Source organism: Pholcus phalangioides, unplaced genomic scaffold (genome assembly GCF_987345545.1).
Source record: "Pholcus phalangioides strain wild (caught in Gottingen) unplaced genomic scaffold, Ppha-v1.0 ptg000008l_1, whole genome shotgun sequence".
NCBI lineage: Eukaryota > Metazoa > Arthropoda > Arachnida > Araneae > Pholcidae > Pholcus > Pholcus phalangioides.
In genome coordinates, this window is record NW_028301601.1 from 38,534,210 (window position 1) to 38,550,755 (window position 16,546).

A 16,546-nucleotide genomic window follows, 5' to 3' on the forward strand; every position below is an offset into this window, starting at 1 on the left:
CAGAAAAGTGGCTTGAGTCAACTGGATGACTAAAGCATCGGACAGATTAAATGGAAAAATTTAGAGGAGACCTTCATATAGCAGTGGATTGAAAATGGTTGATGATGATATATCAAATTATGTGGATTGGCTGGCTGTTTAGTGTGTCAACAGAACTGACTATTTTCGAGAAGGAAATAAGTCCTTGTATGAAAGTTTCTGTGACAAGGATGAACTGGGTAGTGAACTTGCGAAACCTCTAAACATCCTTTGGGCGAGTGTCTTATCGACCTGGGCTACAGCGCCCTTATACATAATTCAATATGTATATAATCCACACCTCCTACACAACTGATTTTGCCATGATTTCAATCTCTCTTGTTTATCCAGATTTTCTCCTAACCATCTGTCACAGTTAGGCAAGATAAGGGAGGTTCTACTATGATAGACAATAGTAATGAGACACAATAAAAAATATATATGCATATATATATTTTTTTATGTTTATAGTACAAAAAATAATTCTGTCAACACATGTACAAGTGCCTTGTCTTTTTTTCACAAATGTGACATAATTTGTTGAACATTGTCCACTGTGAATTCCAAATGAGTTGTTACCCACTTGACTCCATTGGTAACTTCTATGGGTTCTTGCATTGTCCTTTCCACGTAATCAACATGCCCAAATTTATCGACCAGTATGACTGTATGTGTTCTACGGGGGGGGGGAAAAAAATGTGTCAGCTATATAGGTTCTATGTAAGAGCAGAGAAAAGAAAAAGAATCAAATGTTTTATAAAAAAATTTCACTTTGGCTATTGCACCACATTTGGCTTATTACATTGGTCAAAACTAGACCTGTATTTTGGGGTAAGACTTTTTTTGGATAATTACAAGGACAGAAAACGCATAGAATGAAGTTTGTATTGAACTTAACAGTGAATTTGATTAACTTTTTTAAGTCTATCTCCATGGGAAATTTACTACCTAGTGAGTTGCGCCAGAAGTGTGTGTATTTAACAGTAGGAGTGTGTATCTAGTGTTGTGTATAATTTTTCAGTGCTGCTATCTATATATCAGAAATGAAGTGAGTGAAGTGTAATGATTGAATATTTGTACCGTTTGTAGGCTGTTGCTCTCAGTGGCGTGACTTTGTAACAGGGAGATCGGCTCACATTCGCACCTTGAAGTTAGGAACCACAGAAAACCAACTTCAGCCAACCACCACTGTGGTGACGGTGGAGTTCGAACCCGGGACCTCGAGATGCAAGTCCCCCTCCCTCCACTATCATGGCCCCACATCCTGGGGCAGGAGCTTCTAGGCTGGAACCTTCAAGGCCCTTCTTATGCCATCCTTTTCATGGGCTCCTCTATAGATAATTTATAGCACGCAAAAAAAAATGATGGCAATCGCCCTGGGCTGGAGCCCTGTCAGCCCCACCCTTGTAGGGGCCATGGTCACTATGACTACTCGACCACAACAGCAGCGAATTTGAGGAATTGGGAGATAAAGAAAATGCATTTGGTGCAAAATGTATTCATGTAATGCTACAAATAAAAATAATATTAAACTTTTACAAGCAGGCCAATGAGAGGGGAAAAAATTTTTGATCACCAAAATATACAAAAGTTACAAACCCTACTTTTTATAATGAAATTAAACTTTTTTTCCACTAATATGTCTTACAGCTGTTGAAGGTAAGAATTAGGGGTCATTTAAGTATTATGTCAGCATCGATAGGGGGGAAAAAGTGCTGTGTAACTGTGCCACGCCTCACTCAAGTGATCCGTAATTATGCCTCTGATCACTTAAATAATCTGTGAATGTGTCGCGGGTAAATTGAGTGATATAGAACTACACTGGGGAGCCGTTCAAATGCTCTGAAACTCTGCCACATGCCATTCAAGGAATCTTTAAATGTGCCACGGATCGATTAAGTGTTCTGGAACTGTGTCGCAGGTCACACTTAAGTGATCTGTGAGTGTGCCATGGGCCGCTTGAACGATCTGTAAATGTGATGCTTAGTTCATTTATACAAAATTAGTTTTGAAGTAGCAGGCCACATCAGATAACCGCCAGGGCGACATTTGTTCCACGGGCCAAGGGTTTACCATATATGGCTTAGAGGGTGGGTCACAATGAATGAAATTCTTAGCCTTCAAATTGCATTGAAATGAACAGAAATTGATTATATAACATACTAGCTATAATACCTGTTGCTGCCCGAGTTTTCTTCAATTACTGAGAGCATTGATAAGGTGACAAACCTTTATAAATGAATGAATTATTATACATAATACTGGCAGGATTAAAGAAGTGACAAACCATTGTAAAGGCATATTTATACATGTCTGAAATGTATTATTAGGGAACCATGGTAACCAACGTAAACATTCCAAAAGTTATTGTTGAGGCTTTCGAATCATTGTTGCCCGACAGTTTTTGGCCCATTTCAGGCATTTGTTCAGCTCTGACGAACTCAAGCACTGATATCCATTATTATAATATCAATGGGTTTTTTTCCTAACCATTTCACCAGGTGAACCAACTGGTTAGAATTTAATCGTTGTATATACCACTTGACTACTCTCTCACAAAAACATGACCAACGATTGTCGAAACCCAGTGAATCTATCTACCTGGAATTTTGTATATTGCTATGCTCCGTGTGTAAGCTTTCAGCCAGATGTTTTTTCCTACCACTGCATCACAAACATGGTCTTAGTTTGTGAGTAAGACCATGTCCTAATAGAGAGATAGATGACTATCTCTCTATTATATTTTTCGAGGAAATGGCTTTACATAATTGTTAAAGCCTATTACAAAAATGTTATGTGTGTCAAATTACATGAAAACCATGTTGCTGACAAATTTTATTTTAAAAAAATCCGATCGTAAAACAAATGTTCGGAAATTCATGGGAAGGATATGAATTTGTTAAAAAGCATAGAGAAAAAGAAATCACATAAAAAAAACTTACCTTGATCCGTACATGCCACCAACATCATTGATGAAAATTGCACTGAATTTTTCTAGATCTATATCGTAGGTTATGTCTTGTTGCAACTGCTTATCAGGATAATAACTGAAAATATATTACAAAAGGGAGTTTTGAACTGTTTTGATCCAATACATTCATTCATACTCATTAGTTGTTCTGTTAATGAAATTTGCTCAGGATAAGGGGTCATTGTGAGTTTATAGAAACAACTCTCCGTGTTGCCATCCTCAGGAGATATTGGACGAAACTGACTGAACAGAACATAATATATGGTTTTGATTGAGTTCTGTTCGTTTCAGACTTCTATCTAGTATCGCCTGACAGTTACAACCAAAGCCTCTTCAAGCACTTTGGTTACAACCTCTTTGTTAGAAAAACATAGAATCGATACTTAAACTCAGCACGGCGTCTTCACCCGAGCGGGAATCTTATTCTTTCTCATTCATACTTTTTATTTATCAAACAAAATATAAACATCGAATCAAATTACAGCCATTTGGTTTCAATTTTTTAGCAACAGTTTTTGGCATATGTAGAAAATTGCTCTGAAATCGATTTGCTATGACAGCCATCTGCTTTCTAGGACTCAGCGTCTACGAGTTCTCAACGAGTTATATATATTATATACCTTGGATCCCTTCGTAGCCCCTTTATATATTTTCGAAAGGGGGGGGGGGTGTTTATCAAAAGAAAGAGACATACATAATTGTATTAACAATAATACTAAAAATTATTAAAAAACAAAAACATGCACACTAAACAAAAATAAATTGGAATTTTGAAATAATGCAAGGAATAATTTGTAATGAAAATTCAAAATTAACAAGTCTTTGATTAATTGGTATGTAGTCCCCTTAGCAGGACTGTCTTAAGAGATAAGAAAAATCATGGGTCCTCGGGCCAATTGATTTTTCTGAGGCCCAACAAAACAAATTATCGGAAACTTCAACCAGATCTCATTTTTGTGAGGTCCCTCTTCGCTCGAGGCCCCCGGCCATGCCTTAAGATGGCGCTGCCCCTTAGCCCACACGTTAAGACGACATTGAATGGGGTTTTTCAGGGATTCCCAAATTTTTTACATTCACAGCTACCTTAGGAACGAGATTACAATAAGGCTGATTACCATATGCTGTCCCAATTTAAATTACTATTTATGAAGGATTCAGTTTTCCCTGCTTATATAGAAAATAGATTACAATTTTTTTTTCAAAAAATATTTCTGACACGATACATGTTACCAGGATTTTTTCATGTGGAGGGGATTTACATTTCGTTCTTCCGAGGAGGGGAATTTACTCTATTTATTACAAAAATACACCATCACCTCAACTCGGGCGGGGGGGAGAGATTTTCCCCTGCGTATGCCAATTGCATGTTACATTGCCACCACTATGCATACTCACGGCGTATCGTCGCTCAAAAGATTGAATACGTCTTTCAAAAGCTCCTGACGAGTTTCTCGACCATGTCGTCTTCGGCCTATGACTTTGGCGAATTTGAATTTTGCAGCTTCCACTTTTTTCCAGGGTTTTGACTGCGAACTGTTCCCAAACACGTGGACACCTGCGGCAAGTACAACAGTTCAAAATGAATGTAAAAATACGGTTTCCAACGGAAAACGAGAGATCTGTTTACTACAGTATATCACTGGACCAGTGGTTCTTAACTGACGGTGTGGGAAAGAAAAAAAAATTGTAATATGTTGACTGATATTTGAAACAGTTCATGATCATTTTAACAAAAATTGAAATGATCATGAAAACTGAATTTTTCGATTCTGAAAAGAACATGAATTATGTAGACATTTTGACACCTTATCTTTTAACTTTTGCTTTGTATCACGTGAAATTCGCGTTGCAAAAAAGTTTTTTTTTCTGATCAGCGTTCGTTCGTTTTCGATTGAGAAAAAAGATAATTAATACCCAAAATATGTGGCGATCAATAACATGACAAATATGTGAAGTAAAAATGTAAATTTAAAGTCACATAATTATTATAATATAATTTATAGAGTTGGAAAAATAATTTTAATTTCAGTAAGGAATAAAAATTCAAATGGCTTTGTTGAAAATTCGGGAAATAACGATACATTTTTTTGAAAAAGTCGGGATGTCCAAAATTTACATGAAAATACAGGAATGCCGTGGAAAATACGGTTCGTATGATAACCCTACATATGTGACTACATGTGCTTTCTGATGTTTTTATCGAAAGCACAGTGTTTCAAACAAAATGATTTCTGCTGAATGTTCTTTGATAAAACTACAATGTTTTATTTTAAAGCAAGAACTTTAGAACTCTTGATATTGTCTACAGGGACGCCGGAACATATCTGCTCGTGTTTCCAAAGCAATAAAAATCATCATTTGGAAATAACTCGTATATTACACTGAAAACGCTTTTTTCTGTTTGCGTGAAAAAAAAAATTTAATCGCTTATTAATTTTGAGTGATTTTTTTCGCCTCTACGCACTACCAACGGTAAAAGCTACCATTCTTCCCCTCCTCCACAGGGAACCTATCAATTGATGAAAACCTTGCATCATGGCCCCCACAAGGGGTGGGCTGGCAAGGCTCCAGCCCTGGGGCCCGGGACGATTTTCATTATTTTTTGTTTTTTCACGCTGTAAATAAGAGGGCCCGCAAAAGATTCCAGCCTAGGGCCCTACTCCAGGAAGTGGGGGCCATGCCTTGCATATCCAAAAATGTTTAGCACCAAAGCGCTTAAAGAGACAACTCTCTTCAAGCGCTTTGTTTAGCACTAGCTCATTAGCCCTGGAGAATGACAAAACAGGATTTGGCTAAAAAGATATCCGTAACCGAATGCCATTGCTATCTACTTCCCAATATTTCTTTTATTTCTCCCCCCCCCCCTTCCCTTCAGTGATTTGCGTCCTGTTGAAATTGTAGGAAAAGAAAAACAGCGGTGTCCAGTGCGAAGCCCGCGATCACCATGACACTCGAGATGGTTTTGTAGGATTTTTTCCCTGAACACATGCAATTAACTATGTATAATTGAATGCGTCGGTCTTTTATACTCAGTGAAAAGAGCTGCTGACAAGCATACAATGCCTGTTGTCAAAGGTCCCTGGTTGTTTTTTTTTAAATAATATACAGTATATTTTCCACATGAGGAAAAAAAAACTTGTTTCTATACATTACAGCAACACCAATAATCCTGCCCCCAACAAGGGTAGGGCTGACAATGATCCAACCCTGAGGCTCAAGATAATTAACATTTTTTTATAACTATAAATTCATTACGGGGGAGGGCCCCGAAAATAGTCTGGTTTGGGGGGGGGGCTATATCAATACTTACTAAGAAGTTAGACCAGAAGCTATGGTGCGGCAAATTTTTTTCAACTCGCCCTTGATTGTAATCCAGCTGAATATAGTATGAACCTTTTATTGCCGTCGAAATTAATGAATTATGAAGTAAACATAAATTTGCACTGTTGGAATAACGAAACCATGGCCTCCACGAGCGTCGGGGTGAGAGGCTCCAGCCTGGGGCCTCGGGACAATTCTTAATTCTTTAGTTTAATTTAAATGATTTTTGATAGTAACTCGGAATTTTTCTCGAAGAAATTCCTTGCGCTCCTTTTCTGCCCCCTCAAAGGTCAATTCGAGGAGGGGGAGGTGTTTAATCCTCAACTCTTAAACAGACATTAATGGATTTTTTGCATTAAAAAAAAAACAATTTTGGGAATTTTAAAAAATTAGACGAACCTAATAAATATTAAGGTAAATTGAAAAGTTTTTGAGAGAAATCAACTTTACAAAATGTCTGGTCTAAAATTAGAGGCGAGAGATTGACGAGATATCTTGTTAATTCCGCTTAAAGGGTTGAAGCAGGTGGATCACACTATTATTAATCATTTATGAATTTTTTCAAATTAATTAAAATTCTAGTCCCTCTCAATGGATCGAGTTTGATCACGATCCAAACTATCAACGCGTTCCTGAAATAAAAAAAATGAGTGCTTTCTGAAAAAAATTTTCCTCTTCAAGATTTATGTTCGTAACTCGAAAGTTTGTAAGTCGGGGAGCGACTACATAAATTTTTTTTTGAAGGGGCTGCAAAAAAATTTTTTGCACCGGGCCGCGAAATTTCCAAGTCCGGCCCTGGTTGTACCGGCTGGAATCAATAAAAGTGAAAAACAATTCAGTGTAGCTTTTTCTCAAATTTCGAAAAATGTTAAAAGAAACAGATAGGTTATGTTGAAAGAAGTTATAATGTGTTATTAAACCTGAATAAACTTTTTATTTATTTTAGATTTGAATTAATTTTTTTAAAAAAAGGAGCCAAAATTAAATAAGTGAAAGAGATTATGAAAATTAATCAATGCAGATAATTAATGTAATTGATTACGAAAGAAAAAATAGCGAATAGAAAACTGATTATCCGGGAAGGGGGGGGTGTGTGCGGCTGAAAAAGAATGTTAAAACCACTGCACTGGACCTATCAATGGACATTTGACAACTAAACAGATGAGTTGCATCTAAATGTTTTAGTGTTCGAGGCCAATGTGTGGTGGTTGGTGCTACCATTGATTTTCCGTATTGGTAGCGAATGAATGGAATGCGAACTTGTTTTTTTGTAGGTCTGCACTCGCTGTGGTAACACTTTCATCGTTCTACTCGTGGTAGGGAGAAAAAATAAATAGCTTTTGCATTTTAAAGCTGATTTTGAAGGGTGCTGTAAAAGTGGCCGAAGCTAAGGCGCCTAGAGATGCGGGTGGATTCGTCCTCCTCCATCTTGAAGCAGCAATACCATTTTTTTGTGCTGAGGGACATCTAATCGTTGATAAAAAGGCAGGACAGGAAACAGCGATTGGCTATAGCGATAGTACTGATGTCACACTTCGCAGAAAGATGGCGTATAAGGCAATCTAAGTTTCCATGAGCTCTAGCTGTGGAGTTTTTCTTTGTAAATTAATCTCTGAACTATGAAATTCGAACATCATAATTAGATGCTCCTCTCCGATTTGAGGGAATTTCTTGTTCTTGTAATAATTATGATCTCCTAGCACTTCCAAACAAATCTACCAAAATCTCGCGAGATAGTGAAACCATGCAAAAGAAAAAGGATCTACATACCTGGAGGAATTTCTTCAGGATCTTGATCATTGGTATTTGTGTACTTCGTTGCTGTTACGCTACCATTCACTGGACTGGGAAACACAAGCGTGAATCAATTTAATAAAACAAAAACACTCGTAAAGCCGGTAATGTAAATTTTTTCTTTTGCTTATAAAAATGCTAAATATCGCTAATAATAACTTAATGTTGCAAATTTCCGACCAGTATTTAAGTAATACGGTTAAGTTTTCAGTAATACAATTAAATTTCATTATGTCCTCCCAGAACAACTCAAAAATTGGCTTGGACAAGTCCTCCAAATTGGGACGTATTATCATTCTTTTACATAGGAGAGAAACGCGAGTCAAAATATTTATACGCTCAATTTTGGTCAATACAGTATGTCATTAGATATTGTAGCTGTTTCCTTTTTATTGATATGCGTAATTTTATTAAGGATATATGAAAAGGTCACAAACTTTTTAATGTAATTTACGTTTCTCTTCTTTCTTTTCACTTTGTGAGGTATTATAATTGTGAAAAACTCCCCCTTATATGTATATATAAAATTATATTTTTTTATTTAGGAAGTATCAAAGCAGAAGGTACGAATTTTCTACCATTTACAATGGTACTGAACACCAAGTAATTTCCATCTCAAAACGAAACTAAAATTTTGTTGCTCTTTAACTACGTCAATATATTATTAAAGACAGTGGTTCTGAAGCTTTTGCCTTCCGCGGCTCCCTTACCCTAGTGGACATGCACCCGCGGCTTCTCAGAATAGTCTAAAGAACCGCTTCATGGTATTAAATAGGCATGCATTAATAAGGTCAGCTAACCGTGACGTCTCTGACTGATAATGGTTTTTGGTGCCACAAACTTTGAGGAACTACTGGTAATAGAACACAATTTACCTGACGTCTAATGTGACCATGAGAAAGCTGTTGAACAAATGTGCTTCTTCCTTCAAGCGCTCCAGGTAGGCTTTGCCTTTGGTTTGGCTCTCCAGAAAATCTACCACCAAGAACCCTTGATGTGAGATAAAGAATGAGATGTATATTTCACGAGTTTTTTCAAGACCTACATTGACTACATTGAAAGCGCGGCGTATCTTTTGGATTCCGCAATTAATTTTCGCATGTGACAAGAACTAGTCAGTTTCATTAACAACTGTAAATGTGTGTTGTGGGTGTGTTAGTATGTTATAAGCATACACAAAACGACATAAACATTAATTTCTGAATTACAGCTTATTTTAAGTGAATTTCAGGGTTTGTTTCACTAATAAAAGCTTTCATCGGATTTGAAAAAAAAGAGAGAGGATAGCGCGTGAAATAATAAATATAAAGGGAAGGACACTCACCTCTGCCTTTTTTGGGATTAATGTCACTGTTGCCCATCGCGTTTAGGACAGCCGCCAGTTGACCTTTACGATTCATAGCCAACCACGTGCCGCCTTCTCTGCCTTCTTCGAAATCCATACCTAACGAGCGGACGTTTAATTTCGGATGATAATGAAAATAAATATTAAAAAAACCAAAACGTTGAATTAGTACACAACATTAGTCGACAGCACTCACCTCCGAGTATGTCTGGATTTCTTTCCCAAAAGTGGGCGATTCTGCTCGGTCGATAATAAAACTCGTCCCTGACGTTGGCGAGGACCAAGACGTACTCGTCCTCTGTCGAAGGTCGAGGATTGTAATACAGAAAGAGCAAGCACATTGTTATAGATTTTGCCCTTGGTTTCACTATATTATTGTGCTCGTAAGATGTGCTTCTTTGACATCGAGGTTCCGATGGAGTTCGTGAATTTACTTCCCTCCTCGATGGCGTGGACCACGATCAGTAAGAAGAATAGTTTTTCACAACACAAGTAGGAAGTAGGTCCCGAATCTCCCCCAGAGACTGCGGAGTAAAACTCTATTCGCGGAAGGTGGATGGAAACCTAATGTTATTCTTGTATGATGTGATAAGACGTGATAATTGAACATTGCATCGAGCGACGTGAATGACCTACATTTGTTTGTGAAAAGAAGAAATCAACAGTGACAGGTACCAGAATCTATGTTTAGAAAAATTCCTGAGCGAAAGTGAACAGCGGGAATCCGTCCATCCAATCCACTCGCCTGTCTGACCCTAATACAAGACGATCTCTTCCTTCTTTTTAGATTTCCCACTTATAGCAGAAGAAGGCTTGAAAAATTAAGTAGCCCTAGTAAGGGGGGGGGGGGAGAGATGGTTGCATCAATCATTCATCCGAACACTTCCGCGTCCAATTGCGAAAGGGTCTCATTTTTATTTCTTGCCTCGCACATTCATATATTTATTGCATTAAAAAATAAGGCACATTCTATTTCGGACACCCACAACTGAAACTGCGACGTACATCACAGAACATTCTCGGGAACAATTTGAAGAAAAAGAACTCGTCTGTATTGAAAGCACTATTATGAGAATTCTCACCGCGGAACATTCTCAGTCAGCCGAGGACTCTTGCAGAAAAATGCGAAACATTCTGCTCTGGAGTTTCCGACAATCTGTGATCGGATGCTTGTCTCCTTCGTAGGATGATTGGGTGATATGTCTATCCATACAGGGTGAGCGCAAACGAAATAGTCTATTTCAAAATTCCATAGCAAAATAAATATTGCATGAAAATTACGAACACGAGGATATATTCTCAACTTTTTTGGGGTGAAAATTATGTGGCATGTCAGTAAGACACTGACTGCATTAATGAAGTAATCCGACACATGCTACTACTACTACTCAACCGTACATGCACCTCGTACATATTCCTCTACGGAATTTCTAGCGAATTCGTACATGCGGAATGTGCGTGTACGTGTTGTGAACCTAACGTGAAGTCTGTTTCTGTTTTTATTTTTGTTATGTTTAGTGCTGCCATCTACCATCAATTTTTCCAACTACATGTTCACTCATAGTTTGAAAAGTTGAAGTTATTATGTATAATGATTGAATAAATCAATGTTGCTCTCTATGGCGAGACCTTTTAACGGGGAGATCGGCTCGCATTCGTGCCTCGAAGTTGGGAACCATAGAAAACCAACTTCAGCCGACCACCACTGTGGTGACGGTGGGGTTGACCCCGGGTCCTCACAATGCGAGTCCGTCACTATGACCGCCACAGCGGCACACACTACCATTCAGTGGTGTAGCCAAGTTTTTGTCAGCGTTGGAGCGAAATTGGGAAAGGAACGTTGTTTCTGTTTCTAATTTAAGCGCAAATTTTGAAAGTTAGTGATCTTTAAAAATTGATTACTTTTCGAATGATTAAATTAATTTTGAAAATATAAATGATATTTTAGTATATACTGTGTACATTTTTAAATAAATACAAGCTCCAGAGGCCACAACTGGAAAACTGCCGAAGAACACACGTAGCAGAAGAAGAATAAGATTAAAATATTGCATCAAAAAAGCATTTAAAAAAAAGTAAAAAAATGCACAAGTAAAAAAAAAATCTAAGATATGAACATATAGCTAAAATTACATACTTTCACCCAATTATTACTCTTTTATCGTATAAGCAGGACCGCAACTAGATTCTTGGGGAGCCGGGGCAAGCACGCATTTTGGCGCCCCCTCATAATGTCGAAGGAGAGGTTAAAGAGTGAAATTTGCTATAGTCCGGCGCCCGGGGCACTAGATCCTCCTGCACCCCCCCCCCCCTAGTTGCGGCTCTGCGTATAAGCAAATGTCTTACACTACAAGATTACAGACACACACGGAAAAGGCCCACTGTGAGTCGCAAAAGTCTGGAAGTCTACAGGAAGTTCAAACGAAGTGGTATATCACTAAATGCATTCAAGAGTATCCGGAGGCGTTTTAAATGTTCGAAGTGAAATCATTCATCTTTCAAATTGAAGTGAAATCGGCAGCTGCACAAATCGATTGAAATAATTTTCTATTCGCTGGCTTAACTATTTTCTGGGGAGAGACTTTTTGAAGGGAAGGGGGAAGGTCTGCTATTTTTGTAAATTGGAAAACTTGAGTAGCCATTCTGTATAGTAAATTTACTTTCAGAGATATAAATCCGTAGGTCGTGTTTCAGAATAAATCAAAAAAGAAAGAAAATATAGAGGGAGAGAGAGATCAATGGCATATATATATATATATACACACACATAGGCTAAGGAGTTCTTGGTTTCCTCGTTATTAGACGAAGGTTCCTTAGATAAGTGTTATTGAAAAAAAACTAATCTAGATAAGAGAGGGTCACAACAAGATACTTTGTGGGTCGGGGCAAGCCAACACCACCTATATCAAAAACTTTCCGCGCGAAGCTCGTGATGCCACTGAAGTCGCCCATTTCACCTATAGTCATTGGATATACGCCAAAAAAAGGTAAAGATTTCACATACGTCGGCCTGCTTTATCCAATGGCTACAGGTGAAATGGACGACTTCAGTGACGTCAAAGCTTCGCGCGGAGGCTGTTTGCTATAGAAGGTGTTGGGCAAGCACGCATTTAAGATAGCATGTGCTGCTCTCAGGAAGAACTAGAAAGAAATTTTGAAAAATAGTGATCCTTCAGCTATTCACTCTCAAATGGATATCGCAAACTCAATCACAGTGAAATTGCAGGAGAAACTTATAAATCCAGTATTTTACTTTTATTACTTATAAGTATTCATTCCTTTATTCGACGAAGGCAGAAAATTAAGTATTCAATATTGTTTTTGGAGATCATACCAAGATCACTTAGAAGAATGGACGCCAATGTAGGAAGATTTTGACTGAGGGAGCCATCGCTCCCTTTGCTACCCCCCTGGCTACGCCACTGCTACTACTACTTAACCTTACATGCACCAAATACACATTCCTCTGCGGAATTTCTAACGAATCGTACATGAATGTGTGGCCCTAGCGTCAGTAGCGTAACTAGAGACAGGTGCACTCGCACAGGGCTCACTTGGAAAGGGGGGGGGGGCAGAATGGACCTAAATTAGTCATTCTGGGCCCAAGAATGTGCCAGAAAGGGACATAAATGCAAATGCTTGCACAGGAATGGCTAGTTACGGCACTGAATGGCGTATTTAGGTTGTCAGAGTTGTACCTCTTTCGTGTTCTTGCTGACGCTGTCATCTGTCCTTCATATTTTGAAGTGAAAATGGCAAATACTTGAATTTTCATGCTATATGAGTATCGTGTTGGAGGTCTGCCTTTCCCTGCGGAGACTTTTTCAAATGGGAGGTTGGCTCACACACAACAAACATTACAGGCACATGCAATGCATTACAGTAATTATATAGTAATTTATAGATTCGGTTGGCTGGAACTATCTATATGCAATCACGTGTGACGTGTCTCTAGCAAATGCCATACAATGGTCTGTGGGAGAGGAACTATCGGCAAATAGTCACTACTATATCCACGTGGTGATATGTGACTCATCTCCGTCATCTAAAACCCCTAGTTTAAAAACAACGCAGCATAAGCTCTTCAATTTTATTCCTATCCTCAGAAGTACGACACCAGTCCTGATACGGCAGATTCGTGAGTGACGAACGTATGATCAACTTCAGCATATTACAAACACTGTGCATCAAGTAGTAGAAGAGGCAGGTAATAGGTCGTTGCTCCCCAACGGATCGCAAATGCCAGTTAAATCCAAAAGCACATGGTGGACAACTGAACTGGAAGTGTCACGCAAGAAGCTCATAGCTCTGAAAAGACGATATGTACGAGCTAAAGATCAGGAGAACACAATTCGCCTGCGCATGGCATTTAATAAATATCAGGCTGTATCATACCATAAAGAAATTCGTTAAACAAAATTAACTGCCTGGCGTACACTATGTGAAAAAACGGCCTCTGAATTTGGTACCGCAAAACGAAGCTACAGCTAACTATGAGCCAGTTTGGTGACGGAACAATTTTGCAAGCGGGGAAGAGACACCTTGACTCTTACCCAATGACTATGGTCCTCCTTGTATGAGCTCTAGTTTGTACCTCGACTAGACACCTCCCGTTAACGGACACTTTTCGGAACTCCGGTCCCGTGGAATAGGCCTTTAATGTATTTCACTCCCCGTCAGCGGACAGTAAAATCAGACAATATTTTTTTTTCCAAACTTTAATTTGCGAATTTTTGCTCCTAAATCGGGACAATGATATTCAACGGTGATTATGTGTAATCCCAAGATCTTATTGGTAAATCCTTCAATTAATTACTTAACTGAACCACTTGCTTGGTTAGCGCACTTGCCCGGTATGCAAGGGGTTCGGGTTCGATTCCCGGAGGAGGCAAATCACTTTTCTTTTCAAATATCAGTTTCGGCATAACATCAAGAAAATTCAATTTCTCAGTATAATTAATGGGTTTAATGAAGAGAAGAAAAGTTATAAATTTTTCCATCTTTGTCAGACTTTATTTGAGAATTAAGCATGACCCCCAATAAAAGGGATAAATATAGTGAAATTTAATCATACTTTATTTATCGAGATTGATGATTATCCATAACCACCGGTGTAGTATAATTTTTATACACAGTAACACATAGGAACCAATGCCATAAAAGCCAAACGTCGTATAAATGTAAAAGTCGTATAAAATAGGTTCTATTGTATATCGTACCTTTCCAATAGCGGACAAAATTTTTGGTACCATGGGTGTCCGTTATCGAGAGGTTCTACTATATTTTCTCTGGTATTTATTTACCAACCAACATATTGAAAATATAGTTTCCGATATTTACCAACTAGTCACACTCGCATCTCATTGATTAAATATCCAACTCCTTACCGGTTTCGTTTTCTATCGCGTTCGCCCGAAACGGCTGCGGTTTGTTTTCCGGGTCGTGCACCTTGCAGTCGACCGTGTCCACCCATTACCCCCCTAGAGAGGCAATGGTCAAGGACGAACGGCAGACTGTGAAACTCGTCGTTGCTTGCAGGATTAGTACACTGGAACCTGCTTATAACGTTAGCTCTTAGAACGTTCTCCCGGTTTGCACGACACATTTTTCCGTGGTTTTATCTTTCATAAATACTCATCGAGATTTCCCGCAAAGCGTTTTCTAGCTTATGTTTTCATGACGCTTTTTTGAAAACGTTACAAGCGGGATCCACTGTATACAGCAAATGCCCCATACCGTTAGTAATATAACGTCTTTTGCCAACTTGTGACTCGAAGTTGCGGAATTACCATGACGGTATTATTAAAAAAAAAAAAAGTGGCGGGGGGGGGGGGGGTCACACGAATTAATCACCGGATTTATCACATTTATCGTGACAAACGTGGCAAGTACAGGGGACGATACCGTCTTCCTTAGACCTTGCTGTAACTAATGTTCTGGATACCGATTGGGCGAAGAGCTTCGGTATAACCAAATGTGGTACCACCGCGTATTTGTTTTCTGTATACCAGCTGTTCCTAAATACTTTTAGTCGTTAACCCCATCCCGTCATTTATAGCAGCAGAAACTACAACCATCTATTGACGAGAATGTTCTCGAACAATGGAGGAGACATTCTATTCAGTAAGAGGCCATTAAAGTATTACGTCAGCCTCGATGGGGGGATTTGCAGACTTTTGATGACGGGGGAGGGGGTTAAATGATGATCATCATCAATCACCCTTCAGAAAAATATGAAATATTCTTAATAGCATCTTACTCGGTGCGCCAAAACAAGAAAAATCTTTTGCTAGTTTGTGGCAATTGAACTAATATTCCCCCTATTGATCAGTCCCCATACAGAGCCACTTGTGTTCTGGAAATGTGTAGCGGGCCACTTAGGTGCTCGAGAAATGTCGCGGGCCGCTTGAATGCTCTAAAACTGCCACATGTCACTCAAGGGATCTCTAAATGTGCCACGGATCACTTAAGTGTTCTGTAAATGTGCCGCTTAGTAAATTTTTTGCAAAATTAGGTTTGGGGGGGGGGCATGCCACATCAGATAACCCCCAGGGTCACATTTGGCCCGTAGATCACGGATTTATGATTGTATGGTTTGGAGGGCGAGTCGCAATGAATTTCTAAAAGAAATTTTGTGCTCTTAGCCTTCAAATAGCATTGAAATTAACAAATTGATTATAACATATAAATGAATTTTCTTTCGAATTTGTTTTTAAATATTTTTCGCATTAAAATTTTTTTTGACCGCCTGGGAGGGGAACGAGCCCCTCCCTCTGATCCCACCAATATGCGTTAAAAACTGGGGGCGGCCCTGACGAAATTTTGCTGACAAGGGAGTCAAAAATAGCTAAAAATTTGCTGACGTAATACTTGAATGGCCCCCCCCCCTTCCAATATTAAATACGACTGCAATGCCATGCTACTGTGAACTAAAACGTTTCTATAGAGATGTTATATATGTATACAAGTACAATTTTTACTAACTCATAACATTATTACTACTGAAGTCTCCAATGTTGCAGCAGTGCTTTTGAACATTAATTTAACCTAAAACTTTTCTTTTTTAACTTATATATTATTATTTTTTTTTGCTTAGC

At 38.6% G+C, this 16,546-nt stretch overlaps 1 protein-coding gene across 1 annotated transcript; it reads right to left on the minus strand.

Annotated features, from left to right (window-relative positions):
• Positions 1-445: 445 nt before the first annotated feature.
• Positions 446-9,790, minus strand: LOC149084260 (transport and Golgi organization protein 2 homolog). The gene is made up of 7 exons (XM_089235462.1): positions 9,646-9,790; positions 9,429-9,548; positions 8,980-9,094; positions 8,081-8,154; positions 4,385-4,544; positions 2,961-3,065; positions 446-694 (listed from the first exon to the last, which is right to left on the minus strand). Exons 1-7 carry the CDS (start codon positions 9,788-9,790, stop codon positions 538-540), a joined length of 876 nt encoding a protein of 291 aa, XP_089091588.1. The 3' UTR covers positions 446-537.
• Between the last annotated feature and the right edge of the window lie 6,756 nt (positions 9,791-16,546).